At 48.8% G+C, this 20,256-nt stretch overlaps 1 protein-coding gene and 1 long non-coding RNA gene across 2 annotated transcripts in view; both read right to left on the reverse strand.

Moving 5' to 3' along the window:
* Nucleotides 1-1,109: 1,109 nt before the first annotated feature.
* On the reverse strand, nt 1,110-5,490 carry LOC141978878 (uncharacterized). Its single transcript, XR_012636436.1, has 3 exons — nt 5,362-5,490; nt 1,519-1,656; nt 1,110-1,219 (listed from the first exon to the last, which is right to left on the reverse strand). It is a non-coding gene; the product is annotated as an uncharacterized LOC141978878 (long non-coding RNA).
* A 2,881-nt stretch (nt 5,491-8,371) lies between these two features.
* LOC141978826 (uncharacterized) overlaps nt 8,372-20,256 on the reverse strand; it is a 39,678-nt gene continuing 27,793 nt past the window's right edge. Inside the window, 2 exon segments of the mRNA XM_074941155.1 lie at nt 8,372-12,782; nt 12,784-13,537. Of these exon segments, the coding sequence (XP_074797256.1) occupies nt 12,684-12,782; nt 12,784-13,537 (853 nt within the window). The 3' untranslated portion in view covers nt 8,372-12,683.

Raw genomic sequence — 20,256 nt, forward strand, 5'->3', positions numbered from 1 at the left:
CTTGTCACTGTCACTCGCTTTCCATCGCATGAGGGCAGTAGACTCCGGCACGTGACTTCTTTTCCCTTGGGACTAAACCCAGCACAAGGGAGAAAAACAAATCAGTTACCATCTCAGTCGGCAACGTCTCGTTGGCCCTTCTTTTCCCCTCTCCTGCATGGCGGGGCTCCGCCTTCAACCCTCTTCCCATTACACCTTTAGCATTACAACCAAAAAGCACCCCTTGCAATGGCACCCCACATAGTCACTCTGCACAGCAGACGTGGCCCCTCCTCTGCCTTAATACCACAGAGCCCCGTACTCAACAAGGAAGCACACGGCCTGTGAAGAGTACCACAGCGAGTACAGATGAGGAATTCCAAGCACTGACCACTTACTCACAGCCAGTTAAGCGGGAGGCAGAAAGCGGAGGACTGTTCACGTCTGCTTAGAACAATGTCCAAACTGCTCAGGTCCATCTCTGCCACTTTCTCCTCCGGCTAGGGCTCCTCAGCAATTCCTCTGCAAGAGCAGCAGCAGAAGCCATCGCTACACAAAGGTCTATTGGTGCCTGAAATCTTCCCCTCATTCCTGCCTCCCTCTTCCATTCCATCTACATTGGCCCCACTTGATGAACAGAGACCAAGTTAATACCGACAGTCACCGCTCCACTCTCGCACCCACTGCCCTGCATGATTTTCGTCCCCTCCCACTTCTTCATGGCTCCCAAGACACAGCCTGTGGGGATGCACACCTAATACGCCTCCCAATATCCTATGAAAGGAGAAGGCACAAGGAAAGGTAAGGACAGAAAGGTAAGGGGGAGGGGTCTGTGTTGGCCAACATATTAGAGAAGAGAGAAAAAACATGGAAGGAAGGCAAGCGACTCACCACCTAGAGTCATCCTCCTGGATCGAACCTTCTGCTGCAGAGGATACACCACTCCTGGCCAGAGAAATGACCAGCCCCTGAAAATGGGGACCTCGTCTCCCTCGTAACCACAGCTAGTCAAGAACATTTTCTTACAAACCCAGCCCCAGCTAAAGGGGCGTCCCTACCAGGAGCGAGGTGGGCCGTGAGCAAAGCAATCACCAAAACAGACACTTCACCGAGGGTGGCGGCTGTTCCGCTCCCAGTTGGACGACTTTTCCGTGGCATCAACAACGCTCACGGTCTCATCACTCTCTTTCCATCGCATAAGGGCGGTAGACTCCGACGCTTGACTTCTTTTCCCTTGGGACTAAACCCAGCAGAAGAGGGAACAACAACAAAAATTAGCATCTCCATCTGCAATGTCGCGTTGTCTCTTCATTCCATGTTTCCCGTATTCCAGGGCTCCGCCCTTAACTCATCTCCCATTACTACTTTACAATTGCAACTGGAAGATACCCATTGTAAAGGCACCTAAAATAGTCACTTTGCTCAGGAGACTCTTGTCCCTTCCCCAGCCTTAATCCCAGAGCCTCGTACCCAACAAGAAAGCACACGGCCTGTGAAGAAAACTACAGCGAGTACAGATGAGGAATTCAAAGCACTGACCTCTTACTCACAGCCAGTTATGCAGAAGGCAGAAACATGAGGACTGTTCATGTCTCCTTAGAAGGATGTCCAGGCTGCTCAGGTCCACTTCTGCCACCTTCTCTTCCGGCTAGGGCTTCTGGACGATTCCTCTGCAAACTAATAAAGACAAGCAAGAACCATCACTACACAGAGCTCTATCGGTGTGTTTAATCTTGCCCTCATCCCTGCCTCCATCTCCCATCCATTCTACATTGGCCCCACTCAATGTACATAGACCGAGTCAACATAGACAGTCACCGCTCCATTCTCACACCCACTGCCCTGCATGATTTTCGTCCCCTCCTACTTCTTCATGGCTCCCGAGACCTAGCCTGTGGGGATGCACACCTAGCACGCCTGCCCGTGTCCTATGAAGGGAAATGGCACAAGGAGAGGAAAGTACTCAATGCTTCTTTTGCCTCTGTCTTCACGAACAAGGTCAGCTCCCAGACTGCTGCGCTGGGCATCACAACATGGGGAGTAGATGGCCAGCCCTCAGTGGAGAAAGAGGTGGTTAGGGACTATTTAAAAGCTGGACGTGCACAAGTCCATGGGGCCGGACGAGTTGAATCCGAGAGTGCTAAAGGAATTGGCGGATGTGATTGCAGAGCCATTGGCCATTATCTTTGAAAACTCGTGGCGAACGGGGGAAGTCCCGGACGACTGGAAAAAGGCTAATGTAGTGCCAATCTTTAAAAAAGGGAAGGAGGAGGATCCTGGGAACTACAGGCCAGTCAGCCTCACCTCAGTCCCCGGAAAAATCATGGAGCAGGTCCTCAAGGAATCAATCCTGAAGCACTTACACGAGAGGAAAATGATCAGGAACAGTCAGCATGGATTCGCCAAGGGTAGGTCATGCCTGACTAATCTAATCGCCTTCTATGATGAGATTACTGATTCTGTGGATGAAGGGAAAGCAGTGGATGTATTGTTTCTTGACTTTAGCCAAGCTTTTGACACGGTCTCCCACAGTATTCTTGTCAGCAAGTTAAAGAAGTATGGGCTGGATAAATGCACTATAAGGCGGGTAGAAAGTTGGCTAGATTGTCGGGCTCAACGGGTAGTGATCAATGGCTCCATGTCTAGTTGGCAGCCGGTGTCAAGTGGAGTGCCCCAGGGGTCGGTCCTGGGGCCGGTTTTCTTCAATGTCTTCATAAATGATCTGGAGGATGGTGTGGATTGCACTCTCAGCAAATTTGCGGATGATACTAAACTGGGAGGAGTGGTAGATACGCTGGAGGGCAGGGATAGGATACAGAGGGACCTAGACAAATTGGAGGATTGGGCCAAAAGAAACCTGATGAGGTTCAATAAGGATAAGTGCAGGGTCCTGCACTTAGGACGGAAGAACCCAATGCACCGCTACAGACTAGGGACCGAATGGCTAGGCAGCAGTTCTGCGGAAAAGGACCTAGGGGTTACAGTGGATGAGAAGCTGGATATGAGTCAGCAGCGTGCCCTTGTTGCCAAGAAGGCCAATGGCATTTTGGGATGTATAAGTAGGGGCATAGTGAGCACATCGAAGGACATGATCGTTCCCCTCTATTCGACATTGGTGAGGCCTCATCTGGAGTACTGTGTCCAGTTTTGGGCCCCACACTACAAGAAGGATGTGGATAAATTGGAGAGAGTCCAGCGAAGGGCAACAAAAATGATTAGGGGTCTGGAACACATGACTTATGAGGAGAGGCTGAGAGAACTGGGAATGTTTAGTCTACGGAAGAGAAGAATGAGGGGGGATTTGATAGCTGCTTTCAACTACCTGAGAGGTGGTTCCAGAGAGGATGGTTCTAGACTATTCTCAGTGGTAGAAGAGGACAGGACAAGGAGTAATGGTCTCAAGTTGCAGTGGGGGAGGTTTAGGTTGGATATTAGGAAAAACTTTTTCACTAGGAGGGTGGTGAAACACTGGAATGCGTTACCTAGGGAGGTGGTAGAATCTCCTTCCTTGGAAGTTTTTAAGGTCAGGCTTGACAAAGCCCTGGCTGGGATGATTTGATTGGGAATTGGTCCTGCTTTGAGCAGGGGGTTGGACTAGATGACCTCCTGAGGTCCCTTCCAACCCTGATATTCTATGATTCTATGAAAGGAGAGAGTCAGTACGTGGGGCTGATCGATGAACAAGTTCAGAAGGCAATTTGAGGTACGCGCATCAGTGGCTTAGTCATGTGAATGACTGTCTATCATAGAATATCAGGGGAAGAACAGAGAGGAAGGCAGGGGTGGGCAAACTTTTTGGCCTGAGGGCCACACTGGGTTTCCAAAATTGTATGGAGGGCTGGTTAGGGGAGGCTGTGTCTCCCCAAACAGCCAGGCGTGGCCCGGTCCCTGCCTCCTGTCCGACCCCCCTCCTTCTTGCCCCCTGATGCCCGCCCCCCAGGACTCCTGCCCCATCCAACCCCCCCATCCCGTGACCACCCCTGAACCCCATCCAACCCCCCTGTCCCCTGACCACCCCTGAACCCCACACCCCTGACTGCTGCCTGCCGCCCTATCCAACACCCCTCCCATTCCTGACTTGCCCCTCAGGACCCCGATCCCTGACTGCCCCTGCCGCCACATCCAACCCCCCCCCTCCTTCCTGACTGGCCCCCCAGGACCCCTGCCCCCATTCACCCCCCCATTCCCCACCCTCTGACCACCCCAACCCCTATCCACACCCCTGCCCCTGACCACCACCCCCAAATCCCCTGCCCTCTGTCCAACCCCCCCAGCTCCCCGCCCCCTTACTGCACTGCCTGGAGCGCCAGTGGCTGGCGGCACTACAGCCGTGTGGCCCAGAGCACCGGGTCAGGCCGCGGCTCTGCAGCTGCTCTGCCTGGCTGCCCAGAGTGTCACGCCAACGGCACAGTGCACTGAGGCTGCGGGGGAGGGGCCGGGGACTAGCCTCCCGGGCCAGGAGCCAGGCAGGAGGGTCCCTCGGGCCCGATGTGGCTCACGGGCCGCAGTTTGCCCACCTCTGGAGTAAGGGCAGGGTGGACAGGGGTTGGAGGTCCCCAGGGTGGCTGGGAAGGGGAACCCGGCAGATCCGAGAGGGAACAGGAATTGGAGAGGGAAACTTGGCAGGCTGTGGATGGCGTGGTGGAGCGTGGAGCTGGGAAAGTGGGGCCCAGCAATGGAGAACTAGGTTGGAGGGGGTTGGGCTGTAGGGATGGGGTGTCATGGAGGATGTTGGGGTGCCCTGAGATGGGGAAGCAGATGGGGTGGATCAGGAGGGCCAAGGGAAAGTCCAGGTAAAGGGGGCAGCTTGAGGTGGGATGAGCGGAGTGTTGGCAAGCCTGGGGATGCGGGAGCAGATGGGAGGATGTGGAATGGGTCCTTGTGAGGAGCACTGAAGGAGATGCTGTGTGCATTACCTTGAGTGGCCACCTGGGGTCACTAAGCATTTCCCACATGGAGCAAGAGTGAAACCACGTGGCCAATCCAGGTAATGCACAAACCATTTCCCTCGTCAAGGGACAGTGAAACCAGGTGGCCACTTGCTGTAATGCACAAAGCATTTCCCGTATGGAGCAACAGTGACACTGGGTGGCCACTCCGGGGAATGCACAAAGCGTTTCCCTCATGTTGCAAGAGTGACACTGGGAGAGGCGAGTGAGGGAGTTGGCCAACACATTACAGGAGAGAGAGGGAGGAAGGAAGTAAAACACTGGAGGAAGGTAAGTCGTCCTACTAGATCCAACCTTCTGCTGCGGAGGACACACAACTCCTGGCCAGAGAAATGAGCAACCCCTGAAGTTGGGGACCTTGTCTCCCTCGTATCCACAGCTCATCAGGATCCTTTTCTTACAAACCCAGCCCCAGTCAATGGGGCTTCCCTACCTGGAGCCAGACTGGTTTGGTGATTGCTCTGCTCACAACCTGACACTTATCTCACAGAGTGGCGGCTGTTCCGCTCCCAGATGGACGGCTTTTGCCTAGCATCAACAATTCTTGCGGTCTTGTCGCTCTGGCTCCCATCCCATCGCATGAGGGCAGTATACTCTGACACGTGACTTCTTCTCCCTAAACCCAGCACATGGGAAAAAACATCTAAGTTACCATCTTGGCAATTGGGGTTGGGGTGTAGGGATGGAGTGGCACTCCCAGCGGCCTCAGCTGGGCACAAGGCAATGGGTGTGCTGTGGCTTGGGGGGAAGGGGCCCGGGGGACGAGCAGAGGGATTGGGGCTCCCTGCACTGCTGGGAGGGGGAGTTGGGGTGAAGTGGGGGCAGGTCGGTTTAGGACCCGCTGAGGGGATCTGGGCAGGGGCAGGAGGGTTGCAGGGGCAAGGGTAGATGAGGGGATTTTGGATGAGGAGGATGGGGGGTGCAAGATGGGGGGTCCAGGTGTCCCGGGGGGAGGGAATGAGAGGGGTCAGGGGTCTTTATCTAGTGCCTGGGGGGGTAGGAGCAGGAGGTGAAGTGGTTTCAGAGGAGGAAACTGAGACACATAAGCCAAGGGGGAGAATGGCTAAGGCTGCCCCCCTGTAACCGACTGTCCCCAGTCCTGGGGGGAGGGTCACCCATCCCCCTCACCGAGAGGTGGGCAGCACAGCTCAGGGATGCTCCCTCGGTGACGTGCTGTTGCACACACTGGGGGCACTTTTCAGCGCAGCTTGTGCTTCCCCTCACCCCCGGGCAGCTAGAAATTTCTGGCTCCTCACTCCACGGTGGAAGACAGCACAAAACGCTCCATCTCCACACCACCTCCAAAGTCCAATAAGCGAGGTAGGCGAAGACACCCTACATCTCTCACAGTGCACCCCTGTACCCCTTTCCCCTCGATCCAACCCCCTGCTTAGTGCTTTGCCCCTGCTGTGACATCTCAGTAAAGAGCTGGGGCAAAAGGGGACCTGCAGAAGTCCTGGGCTATCTCCCCTCCAGCACGGTACAGGTGGTTCAGAATGAAGGGAAAGGGGAGGAACTTGCCCCCTCTTCCCACATGTTTAGTAGTTTGTGATGTAACAATCCTGCTGTGAAGGTACACATGGAGAAACAGATCTTTCTATACATGATTACAGAGATTCAATGCCCATGACCTGTCCATGACTTTTATTAAAATAACCATGACAAAATCTTAGCTTAACAATGATGGGTCAATTTGCCACCCCTTCCCCAACACTTTAGTCCCCTGTAGCAAACATGAACCTACCCCTCCCTAGGGTGCTACTGACACTAAAATGACCTAAAAACCCCTACTTATAAATCACTGTTGGTTGGCACTCCATTGCCACCCACACTTCTATGCTGCTGCTGGCCAAAACCTCCCCCCAAAATACAAACCCCAACTCCACCCCCTACCCGGAACCCATCTTGAACCAAATTGGAACCCATACCCTATAACCTGGTCCCCAACCCTAAACCCCTTAACCAAAACCATAGCCCAATCCTCACCCCAACCCTAAACTCTAGCTCTGAACCCAGCCCCTCTAAGCCTGACACCGCTTTAAGCCAGAGCCCAGTTCCCCATTCCCACCCTGTGCAACAACAGTGCAAACACCCCAGGAATCCTGCTTCTTACGACCACTGGTTTTGAAATGAACCTTTTCTTCCTTTGCATTCCAAAAACCTTCATTGGCGTTGGATGGGTTATTTAGTGACAGGGGTTTACACAATGTAACAGTTTGCTATTAACTTACTGTATCCTGTTACAGTGTTTCAGGACATTTAAGCACCCAATACATTTGAACATTTAACAATCACTTTGATCTATACTAATACACACATCCATTGGCCTGAACACACTCTGACATAACCTGCCCTGCCAGCGTCACACCTTGTACAAACATTACTGCAATAGTGTGTAGGGCAGTGTGACCCCCAGGGGTCTGTGAGCTGCTTTCAGGAGGTCTTCAGGGCCTTGCAGCTGAAGGCCAGAGCCCCCAAGCCTCCTGCAGGAAAGAAGCCTGGAGCCCCAATGCTCTCCACTCCACAGGGCAAAAGCCCCGAGCCTCCACCACCCAGCAGCTGTAGCCCAGAGCTGCCCCCCACCCAGCAGCTGTAGCCCAGAGACCCGAGCTGCCCGCCTACCCCAGCTGGGCCTTGGAGTTTTTATAGCATGTTTGGGGGGCGGGGGGGGCTCAGAAAGAAAAAGGTTGAGAACCCCTCGTGTAGGATGTGAACATGGGTGTTAGTGTGTCACAAGAGCCTATTTCAAAACTACCTCGGGAAACAAATACATGGGCCTTTTGCCCAGTTCTTCGTTACTTACTGTGGAATTCTCTCCCCAGATCATGAGACAATATTGACCTAAAACAATCAAGCAGCAGTGTGATTGTGTGCAGTCGCTTCAGTTAGTTGCACAAGTTGGGGTGTGCTCTAGTTCGCCATTTCAGACTGGAGATTTAAAACCAGTTGGTAGCACGTCCAATAGCTTGGAGTCGTCTCTCCTGTTGACTGAATTGCACTTGAAGTTTCTCCATGTCACCAAGGAGGGAGCAGAGAAAAAGCAAAAATAAAATAAGAAATGACTATTTCAGTAAATAGTCACTTTCTCAAAGTCCCCCGGAAATCTGAGCTACAGTCTGGCAAATAAAATAAATATCTGATTTTATGACCAAATGTCCCGGAAGAGGAAAAACCCACATCACACAAGATACATCCAGTTTCATATAACTAGAAATTCCAGAGCAGGTTAAACATGATGACTGTAGCCTGATTTAGGGTATGCTAATATAAAATAAATTAAATTAATGTTATTTTATTTTATTAATTAATAATATTAACAGTATTGGTTTTAGACTTGCCAATTTGTTTGAATAGAAGATAAAAGTTTTTGTTCCAAATTAGGCTTCATGGAATTTAGTAAGGGCACTCGGGGGTATGACAGAAAGCTCACACTGAGACAGATATAGGCTTAAAGAGTTTTTATTAAAATTTATAATAGTAAGTAAATGGTAAAATACCCAGAATTACAAAGTTACAATTGCATTACTGCTATTCAAAAGATACATATGATAATATAGTATTATATGCTACAAAGCTTTGGTTAATGTACTCACACCCTTCCTTGATAACCTGGGGTAAGAGACACAGGACCAGCCTTGCAGTTCAGGTTTCTCAATTCTTGATGCAGAGCTTAGAAAAACTAATGCTAAGAGATAACTTAGGGTTTACTTGACTAACTTAAACTTAAAACCTAATAAAACAAAACTAAGAATAAAAGCTTAGGGAAACCAAGCTTAGCCTAGTTCCCTTGAAACTTAAAGTTTAAGAAGAACAAGTATAGCCTACCAATAGTAGTAGCCATTGTAGATAGAATAGATAGAGTGAGTGTAAGACAGAGTAAGTGAAAATGATAGAGTGGAGTGGAGTGAAGTGCTCTAGCGAGGTGGGTAACCTCTTTTACAGGACACAAGTGCCGGAAATCCTCCCTCTTATGCCCAGACTTTATTCCTCACCCACAAACGTTAGGGTACACTTACCCCATAGGCTAGTAGGTTTGTGCGTATTGATGACACATATATACGCACGTTAAGTTTCCTTGTGATGTACCTGTTAAGTCTGTGGGTACCACATTAAAAAAAAACCTCTATGCCATTCTTCATTATCTGTTGGTCTAGACAGAAGGTTATAGACGTGTGTAAATACTTATTTATTTAGGTAACAAGATATAGGTTAACTTTACTTTTTTGGGTAAATGGTCTTAATATAGATGTGTTATTAACATACAGGATATGGCCTTTAGGTCTCTTGCGTTACAGCCAAGCTTACTTTAATATAAATCTCTAAACCTATTACAATAAACCAAATACTTAAACGTATACGAAAAAACTATATCTATGCAAGCAAGCAGGTTAGTCCTATTGGCTACACGACTCAGAATCAGGACAAGAGATTCTCCCATTGCATTCTCCTCTGAGCCATTCAAACCTCCTTCACTCATTAGTTTTGAGTCATATTATTTACAAAAGTTCCAGTATTGTCATAATGGAAAAACCAAAAAACAAACCAACCAGCCAGCCTCCCCATCTGCAAACAATCCCATCTCAGTAGGAAAAGTCCTATAACAGGCTTTGCCAGCAGTTGGAAACTGGGATTTAAACTCCAAATGATCTCACTGTATTTCAGATCCATTCAAATTCCCCATCCAGGTCTGAATGCATCCGATGAAGTGAGCTGTAGCTCATGAAAGCTTCTGCTCGAATAAATTTGTTAGTCTCTAAGGTGCCACAAGTACTCCTTTTCTTTTTGCGAATACAGATTAACACGGCTGCTACTCCATCCAGGTCTGTGATACTTCCATCTCAGGCCCTAAATTACTGTTTTAGGAGCAAAGAAAACAAACTGTGATCCATAAACAGAGGGCTGAGAACCCTCTCATCATAGGACACACTGAGCAGTGGAACTGTAGAAAGTGGAGAAGATCAATTCTACATGGCTCAACAAGAGGAAACACTGCTGGGGTAATTCGGCAGGTGAGAATCCCTCCGACTCACCACTTCAGGTGTCACAGAGGTTGAAAACACACACTCTTCCCCCCTCCCCCCAAGTCACAGAGTCACCAGGCGATGCTCTGGAACTACTCCATATGAAGCAAGTCAGGACTCTGTGGGGAGCATGTCTCCTCTCTCTCAGCACACTGTCACCAGGACAAGAAGCTTACACAACTTCGATCTTCCTGGGTCTGACCTCGAAGTATTCAGCATCCCCTTCCACACCATGTGCTTCCCGCAGCGAGTCCACCCGGATGGCGCTCCTGGGGAAGCCAGAGGGCCCTGCCCCCCAGCTCCGCAGTGACTCTCAGCCAGCCAGTAAAAAGAAGGTTTATTATTCGACAGGAGCACGGCATACAACAGAACTTGTTAGCACAGAAATCAGTGACTTTCGGCCAAGTCCATCTTGGGGAGTCGTGGGCCAGATGCCCTGGACTCCCTCTCTTCCAGTTCCCCCAAGTAGACTGCCAGCTTCCAGCGACCCGAAGTCAGACAGCCCCATTGCTCCTCCTCCTTGTCTTTATCTCGCTTCCTGGGCAAAGAGTCACCTGGTCGCACCCCATTCCTGGGTCTCAGGTTACGAAGGGCACCATGTCACAGGTTCCGTCACAGAGACCCCCTTGGGACTGTCATGTGATGTGCTGAAATGACCTCTGAGCCCGTTTTACCTGCCAGCTTGGGACTTCCAGAACCCTGTCTTGTTGAGCCAGACATGCTAGCCTGCTGCAACACAGACCCAGGGTCTGAACCACACCCCAAAAGCTGTAGGCTTTAAGTGAAAACAGCTCAGCAGCTTACTTGTCTCCAGCACCCAGACACCAACTTCCCAATGGGATCCAAACCCCCAAATAAATCCATTTTACTCTGTATAAAGCTTATACAGAGTAAATTCATAAATTGTCCACCCTCTGTAACACTGATAGAGAGATCATAGAATATCAGAGTTGGAAGGGACCTCAGGAGATCATATAATCCAACCCACTGCTCAAAGCAGGAGCTATCCCCAATTTTTTTTGCCCCAGATCCCTAAATGGCCCCCTCAAGGATTGAACTCACAACCCTGGGTTTAGCAGGCCAATGCTCAGACCACTGAGCTATCCCTTCCCCAGATAGGCACAGCTGTTTGCTCCCCCAGGTATTCATCACTTACTCTGGGTTTATTAATAAACAAAAATTATGTTAAGTATAAAAATCAGGATTTAAGTGGTTTCAAGTAATAACAGACAGAACAAAGTAAGTCACCCAGCAAAATAATGCAAAAACACGCAAGTCTAAGCCTAATACATTAAGAAATTGATTACAGGTAATATCTCACCCTCAGAGATGTTCCAATAAACTTCTTTCACAGATTAGACTCCTTCCTAGTCTGGGCCCGATCCTTTCACCAGGTAGTGTTAGTTCCAGCAGACATCTCAGGTGGTAAGCAGGGGATTTCTCATGACTGGCCCTCTTTGTCCTGCTCCACCCCCTTTATAGCTTTGGCACAAGGCAGGAATCTTTTGTCTCTCTGCGTCCCCACCCCTCCTTCTAAATGGAAAAGTACCAGGTTTAAGATGGATTTCATTTTCAGGTGACAGTCACATGTCACTGTAAGACCCCTAGTCTCCATTCCCCATGGGCTGGCCCACACGTACACAGGAAGGCTTTCAAGTAACTTAGGCCACTTACAACTGATTGTTTCTGGAGCACCCTTAATGGCCTCCACTTAATATGTTTGCATCAGTGATACAAGTTTATAGCTTATTCTCCTACCTCCAGATAATACATAATACATGCAAACAAATAGGATGAACACTTCGTAGATTACGAGCTTTCTAATGACACCACACAAGGGGTATTTAGTGTAAAGCAAATTCCAGTTCTGTCATATACATAAGCATATTTCCATAAAGCATAGAGACTGCAACGTCACACAGCCTCACCAGCCCCAGACGTCTCAGCCAAAGTCATACACCCCTATTCCCACCACTGAGGTATGGGTGCAGCACACAGGAAAACTGAAGCACACACAGTATTCATGCAAAACAGTAAAACTCACATAGGCTTGACAGCAAGACTCACAAACAACATAAGGGAAAATCCCCACTTAGTCACACCCTCTATCCCTGCAACTTCTCTGTTATATTTACATTGAGAAAAATGGTACAAAACCCAATTGCTATTGAGCAGAACCCAGTGCAATGTGGGAACAACTGGGAATGAGGCAATCTGTCCCTAATGGGGGAACCTGAAAACTAACAATCACTTTGTAGTAGGAGGAAAAGTATAAACATGATGCTCCAAATTTGGTTAGACTAGGAAAAGTGCTGGAAGTTGTGTCCAGTGGTGAGGAAATTTGCTACGTTACCCTGGCCACTACATGGGCTATTTTCTTTCTTGAAAAAATAGTTGTGTTTTTACATCAGGATCGCTAATTCAATCTAGCTAACTCCATGGAAAAGCCTAGTGGAGTCAAGGCCCAGGTAGATTTAACCTCCATGTACCTAGTAAAGGTCACTCCTGGTTTCCCCACCTGGGACTGATGGGCATTCTTGTTGGAGGGACGCACACTTCCATGACACAGAACAAAGGAGCTGATGAAAAACACTGTGGGCTTCACTCCAAGGAAGGGTGAGCTGCAAAAGGGAAAAGCAGAGAACTCACCTGAAGGAGCTGAGACGCCACAAGTGCTGCCTTAAAGTTCACTACTTGGGAATTAGGAAAAAGAAAAAACCATCTTTTCTGAGCCCTAGACAAGATTTTCATGGTGTTTATCTCCCTTGCAGCTTCTCTGGTGATAAATAAGAGAAAAGCTGTGATGGAAGAATTTCCCGCACTCACAGCATTCATCGGGTTTTCTCTCCTGTGTGGATCCTCTGATGTGTAATAAGGCCTGAGCTCTGAGCAAAGGTTTTCCCGCACTCACAGCATTTATAGGGTTTCTCTCCTGTGTGCTTCCTCTGATGTGTAATAAGCTCTGGTCTCCCAGCGAAGGTTTTCCCGCACTCACAGCATTCATAGGGTTTCTCCCCTGTGTGGATCCTCTGATGTACGATAAGGCCTGAGCTCTGAGAGAAGGTTTTCCCACACTCACAGCATTCATAAGGTTTCTGCCCTGTGTGGATCCTCTGATGGCGAATAAGGTGTGAGCTCTGAGCGAAGGTTTTCCCGCACTCACTGCATACATAGGGTTTCTCTCCTGTATGGATTCTCTGATGGCGAATAAGGTGTGAGCTCCGAGTGAAGGTTTTCCCGCACTCACAGCAGTCATAGGGTTTCTCCCCTGTGTGGATCCTCTGATGTGTAATAAGGCCTGAGCTCCAAGCAAAGGTTTTCCCGCACTCACAGCATTCATAAGGTTTCTCCCCTGTGTGGATCCTCTGATGCCCAGTAAGGCCTGAGCTCCAAGCGAAGGTTTTCCCACACTCACAGCATTCATACGGTTTTTCTCTTGTGTGGCTCCTCTGATGTGTAATAAGGCCTGAGCTCCGAGCGAAGCTTTTCCCACACTCACAGCATTCATAGGGTTTCTCCCCTGTGTGGATCCTCTGATGGCGAATAAGGTGTGAGTGTTGAGTGAAGGTTTTCCCGCACTCACAGCATCTCACTCTGGTGTGGATTCTCTGATGGGTAATAAGGTGTGAGTGCCTCCTGAACTTTTTCCCACACTCAAAGCCCGTGTTATTTCTCTCTCCCGTCAGGATTCTCTGCTTGGACTTGGTTTCCTTGAGGCCTTTGTGAGTTCCCCGATAATTAACAGGTATTCCAACTGTCTGCACTGGCTGGTTTCCCTGCCCCTTCTCTGGCCTGTGCTGCCCCTGAGAGCCTTTTCCCCGCTCACAACTCCTGGACACACTCCTTGTGCATCTTTGCAATAACGTCCCCTGCGATTCCACTTGCTCCTCTTCCTGCTGAGGATTCTGCTCCATGGTCTCTCTCACCATCCCATCACCTGCTGGGACAGAGAAAGAAAAACCTCAGAAACCAGAATTGAAAAGCGGGGAACAAACCAAGAGAATAGCTGAAGATGGAAAAAAAACAGGGACTGAATTTCCCCAAACTCTTCCCCAAAGGGGCGAGAGGAGAGGATCAATTCTGAATCCAGTTCCCATCCAAACACTCCCCAGGGAGAAGGGAGTTTTGGGAGGGAACTACTGCCAGGAGTTAGAATGGGTAGGGAGCCATGAACAGTATCTGCCCTGAGGATATGACACCTGCTGGGGACCATCCTGAACCCAGAGACCTCACAAGGTCTTTGCTGGGAATCCCAGCTGTTTCCTTCAAGCACTGAGTAAGTTTAATCATCCCTCACCCACGCGGCTGCCTCTCAGGATCTCTCTTTCCTCTGAGCCCCGGAGATCTGGGGCCCACGGCTCTTCCCCTCGTTTCAGCTGGGAGATGACATCGGGTTTGGAAACTGGAAACCCTGCTCAGGGGAAAGACGACCAGTGAGATCATGTAACAGCAAAAGAAGAAGTTACTCAACTTGTGCATCAACGATGGTTCTTTGAGATGTGTCTCCCTGTGGGTGCTCCACTGTAGGTGCTAGCCCATAAAAACAGCTGTGTAGACCGGTGGCTTTCCACACTACTGTGCCCCTTCCAGGAGTCTGATTTGTCTTGCAAATTACACCAAGTTACACCTCATTTAAAAACTACTTGCTTATAAAATCAGATATAAAAATACAAAAGTGCCATTGCACACCATGAATTGCTGACTTGCTCATTTTTACCATATAATTATAAAATAAATAATTGAAATATAAATATAGTACTTACATTTCAGTGCATATGTCAAGGTTCCTTCCCCACTCTGTACTCTAGGGTATAGATGTGGGGACCTGCATAAAAGACCCCCTAAGCTTATTCTTACCAGCTTAGGTAAAAAACTTCCCCAAAGTATAAACTTTGCCTTGTCCTTGAACCCTATGCTGCCGCCATCAAGTGTGTTAAACAAAGAACAGGGAAAGAGTCCACTTAGAGACGTCTTCCCCAAAAGTATCCCCCCAAGCCCTATACCCCCTTTCCTGGGGAAGGCTTGATAAAAATCCTCACCAATTTGTACAAGGAAACACAGACCCAAACCCTTGGATCTTAAGAACAATGAAAAAGCAATCAGGTTCTTAAAAGAAGAATTTTTATTAAAGAAAAGGTAAAAGAATCACCTCTGTAAAATCAGGATAGTAAATACCTTACAGGGTAATGAGATTCAAAACATAGAGAATCCCTCTAGGCAAAACCTTAAGTTACAAAAAGACACAAAAACAGGAACATACATTCCATTCAGCAAAGTGCAGTGCAGTTGTGTTCCCGTGTTCTGCTTCCCTTGGACCCAGTCATTACACATTAACCTCCAGGAGACTTCCATTGTCCAGTGTGCTTCATACATACGTGGATAGTCCTTGATAGTGTTTCCATGTAAATGGAGACAGGCCTATGCTACTTAAACAGGAATCACATCCCCATCCCAGAAGAGGAATTCACTCCTTCACACCCAGTGGCTAACAAAGCAGATTGAGAGGGAAGCTGACCCATGCATATTTTTCATTAAAAAAACAAAACTACTAAATAAAGCCACCATTCTCCAGAGGGAGACAAGGTCAAAGTGAAGGGCTAGGATAATGAACCATAAAATCACAGAAACACATAGGGTAAAAGGACCGCAAGATGTCAGCTAGTTCATCCTCCAGCCCTGAGACAGGACCAAGTATACACAGACCATCGGTCTAACCTCTTCTTAAAAACCTCCAGTGACCAAGATTCCACAACCTCTCTTGGTAACGTATTCCTGTACTTATCTATATGCACAGTAGGAAAGTTTTTCCTAATATCCAACCTAAACATCCCATGCTGCAGAACAAGCCAGTTTCTACTTCTCCCTACCCTAACCCTAAGCAGGAGAGGATAAGGGAAGATCAGATTTCAAGAAGACGACCACAGTCAGTGGTGTCAGACAGCTGACAGGTCAAGGTGGAGGAGGAGGATGGAGTGCTGGTTCTGAGCTTTGCCTAGGGACCGGTCATTAGAGACTTCAGCAAAAACAGCCTCAGTGAAGTGCTACAATCTCTGACTCCCTGAATCCTTCCCTTCCTACCCTTCACCAGATCCCCCTGTGATGGGTTGGGTCACAGAGACCCTCTTGTCACCGAAGGTGCTGGAACTACCTCTGAGCCATTGCTCTCTAAGTTAGCGATGTCAAAAATCGCATCCCCACCTGACATAAATTGCAGCAAAAACTGTAGTGTCAACATAGTTACAGTGGCAAAAAAGTCCATTAAACAGAAAACCAAGGAAATTAAAGGCCCATAAAGTACATTAAGCAGAGTTAAGGATGCCTAGTGCTGCCTCATGCCCTTCCAGCATGTGGATGGTGGTGAAAAATAAAACCTCTGAAAACCAGGAAATGAAGAATTAAACTACACACCACCCCTGCAATGTAACCTTAACTCCGCCCCTACCCCCTAGCCCTGGAGCTGGAAAATATCATTGGGAATAGGTCAGGAAGGGTGGTGCCAAGGTTACCAAACTACCCAAGGAAGGGGCAAATTTCCATCTCTTGAAGTCTTCAAGTCAGGACAGGATGCCTTTCTGGAAGATGTTTTCATCAAACACAAGGAATTCAGCGCACTACAATGGTAAATGGATGAAACTCCATGGCCTGTATTACACAGGAGGTCAGACTAGATGACCTAATAGTCTCCCCCAGCCTTAAAATTTATTGATCAACAGAAGGAAGGACTAAGAACATGCCACTGTGTGTTTTACGTTCCTCAGATTTGAATACCAGCATTTCTCCGCATTCACTCCAGCAGTGTGCACTGTGCCAGTTGCAGCTTTAAATGAATGGTGGAGGGACTAGTGGGAGCAGCTGGGCAGAGCTGTGCCATGAATAGAGGTGCACATGAAACTGTAAGGAACAGGTATTCCTCATTTCAGTGCTGAGTGGTGTAGGTAGCGTCAATAAAGGCACACAAGGGCATGTTCTTGCCACAAGGATTGTCGGCAGGCTGGTGCCGTACATGCTAGGGGTCTCCGGGGCTCAGAAAGGGGTAAGTGAAGGCAACGACTCGGAAGGAATCCTCATTGGAAAGGTAAAGGGTTGGTGACATTATGGAAGTCTGAGATGGATTGTGCGCAGTAGGCTCAGTGTCTGAGTGCAGGCCAGGGGTAGGCAGCTTCCGTTCCCTACATTGGGCCTAACGCCAAGTTTTGCCTTAGCAAAGAGACGGTGTTAGCGTTTGTGCTGTCCCGCGCCTGTGCTCTGCTCCCAAAGCGTTCTGTAGCGGGGAGGGTCGAGTGCTAGTCTGTGTGTCATTGGCCTGTCAGGGGGTTGCTGAAAGAGGGAAAAACTGAGGGTGCAATGTGAACCTTAACTCTTCATTTCTCCTTCTAAGAACCGAGGGGACAGGAATCCTTACCCAGCGAGGTCACGTTCTCATAATTCTCCCGCATGACGTCTCCGTAGAGGGCTCTCTGAGCGGGGTCCAGCAGAGCCCACTCTTCCTCAGTGAAATACACAGCTACCTCCTCGAAAGTCACCGGCCCCTGAAAGAGCAAGAGCCCCCCACTCTGCACCTGCTGCCCAGTGACAACCCCACCGTTCACAGGGGAGGAGGGCCAATCACATGGAAGCTCTGGGAGGCAGGCAGGCAGGATCCGACCCCCTCTCCATCAGAGCAGCCAGGAGGCATCAGGGTGAGGGGAGAAAGAGAGAGAGCCAGACAGAGATGGCCGCGGTCTTCACAGTCAACACTCACCTACCAGCCAGAAGTGGATACAAGACATAGAGCCCCCAGGAGAGTCCAGGGACAGCCAGCCCCCTGGTAGGAATCCCAACTCCCGTCCCCGTGCCAGCAGTTGGATGGAAAGGGATGGGGTGTCTTCCCTGGGCCTCACTGGAGGTTACCCTCTGGCTATTAAGTTCAGACTCCAGTATTGGAGTCTGGTACATTTCCCCAGCCCAGTCCAGGGGGGTATTTCCTGCTTGACAAATTAGGGAATTTCCACCCACAAACCCCATGGGTCTGTTGCTAGAATCTAGGCCCCACCGTAAACAAATCCCAGCAAGTTTGTCACACCCTGTCCCCCTCCCTTTCTCCAGCCTGTGTATTTCCTGCCTCCTCCCACCAGCCGACCACCCACAGAAGCATCCACCTCCTATGTCTTTACTGCCCTTCTCCTGCCAACAGGAACCCACCAGTAACTCCCCAATAATCCCTACCTGAACTGGCCCCACGGCAGCCATTTCCCTTCCCTGGTCCCTGGAAGGATGAGACGTAACGTTGCAGCTTGTCAGGGCAAGAAGGGGACGTGTCAGAACAGGACAGTAACGTCACATCACAATTCCCCCCGGCTCTTTCCCTGCAAACTGATGTTCTTGACTCTGTCATGCAAATAAGAGAAATATTCAAAACACAATTAGTAATGGGGGGGATGGGGGAAAGACATGGGACTTTAACTACCAAGACACCTGTTAGAAAAGGAATTCAAACAAACACAAAGTGTCCAATAAGTTCTCAGAATTTGTTGGGGACATCTGCTTACTTCAGAAGATGGAAGCAGTAACCAGGGGGATGGGCATTTCAGGGTTGATTCTGACTAACAGGTGGGAGTTAGTTAGGAAATGGAAGGTATCTGGCTGGTGAATCTTGCCCACATGCTCAAGGTTCAGCTGATCTCCATATTTGGGGTCAGGAAGGAATTTTCCTCCAGGGCAGATTGGAAGAGGCCCTGGGGGGTTTTCACCTTCCTCTGTAGCATGGGGCACGGGTCACTTGCTGGAGGATTCTCTGCACTTTGAAGTCTTTAAAGCATGATTTGAGGACTTCAATAGCTCAGACATAGGTGAGAGGTTTATTGCAGGAGTGGGTGGGTGAGATTCTGTGGCCTGCATTGTGCAGGAGGTCAGACTAGATGATCATAATGGTCCCTTCTGACCTTAATATCTATGAATCTATATGGGCGAAAGTGTTCATGAAATGATGATTTTGTGATTCTAAGAGAAGGAAGGTGTTAGAGCAGGAAAATAAGGACAACGGACTTCAACAAAGCAGACTTCAACAAACTGAAAACTGGTATGTGAGTGTGACATTTCCCTCCATATTCTTTATGAAAATATGCTTATGAAATGAATAGGCGATAACGGAGATGTACTCTGTGCAAGATAGGTCTTGTAAGATTTCATTGGAAAGGTTATAATTTACTGACTATGATTATCCAATTTGTGTACACGTATCATTTCTGTATCTGAAGTTGGGAACATAGACTATGTGTCTGTATTTCAACTATGCTACTTTGGGTGACGCCCACTGCTCACACTTCAGGTACAACAATGGAAAAGCCAGACAGGGCGGATGGGCCATCAGCAAGAACAATGGACTGTGAAAAGGCTCCATACTGCCACTGACTCCTGGACGCTGTGACACTACAGAGTCAGGTGGTCTTGTCACCGGATACTCAACGTTACCTGGGACTTCTCGTAACTTTCCACTGGAAGGGAAGGGGGATCAAGTTTGGGAAACAAAGGATTCCCACCTTATGTAAATCCTATTTAAGGCTGGGGAGGTAGGCAAATAAAACGACTCCTCTCCAAGGCCTGTCTACCCAAGAAGAAAGACTGCTAAAGCCACCTGAAGAGAAGGCGGGGGGGGGGGGGGGGGGAGGGAGAGGGGGAAGTCCAGACTGAGATGGGTCCAGTCTGAAAAGAAATATAACTGGAACTCTGAAACACAGAAACATTGCAACCTGCCTAAAATAACATTTCGGGAAATTACATTGTGTAACCTGTTTTTTAAGTATATTGAGCTTAGCTTGCGTATTTTGCTTTATTCAGTCAGTAATCTGATTTGTTCTGTCTGTTAACTCTTATATTCACCTTTTGTAGTTAATAAACTTATTTCTTGTTTATAATTTAACCCAGTTTATATAATTTCTACCTGCGGGAGGCAAGAAGTTGTGCATATATCCCTCCACATTGAGGGAGGGGGCAAATTTCATAAAATCCTTTGAGTCTGTACCACTTAAAGGGAGTGGGCACCAGAGTGCTGGGGCAAGTCCCTAAGGCTGAGTATTTCCAGAGCGGATCTCTCTCTTTCTGTGCAGCTGAGCAGGGCCCTGCCTGTCTGCTTGGCTGGAACAGGCTTGTGAGCCTAACCCAGCCAGGTAAAAGGCACCGAGGCTGGTAGAATAGGCTGCCTCAGTGGCACCCCAGCACATCAGGTGACACCCCAAAGGACCCAAACCTGTCACCGTGAAGTCCCACAGGAATAAGATTCTAAGGAGACTAAAGCTCAGGAGAGCTGGCCATTGCTCCGTTAATGCTGT

This window comes from Natator depressus, chromosome 28 (assembly GCF_965152275.1).
Source record: "Natator depressus isolate rNatDep1 chromosome 28, rNatDep2.hap1, whole genome shotgun sequence".
NCBI lineage: Eukaryota > Metazoa > Chordata > Testudines > Cheloniidae > Natator > Natator depressus.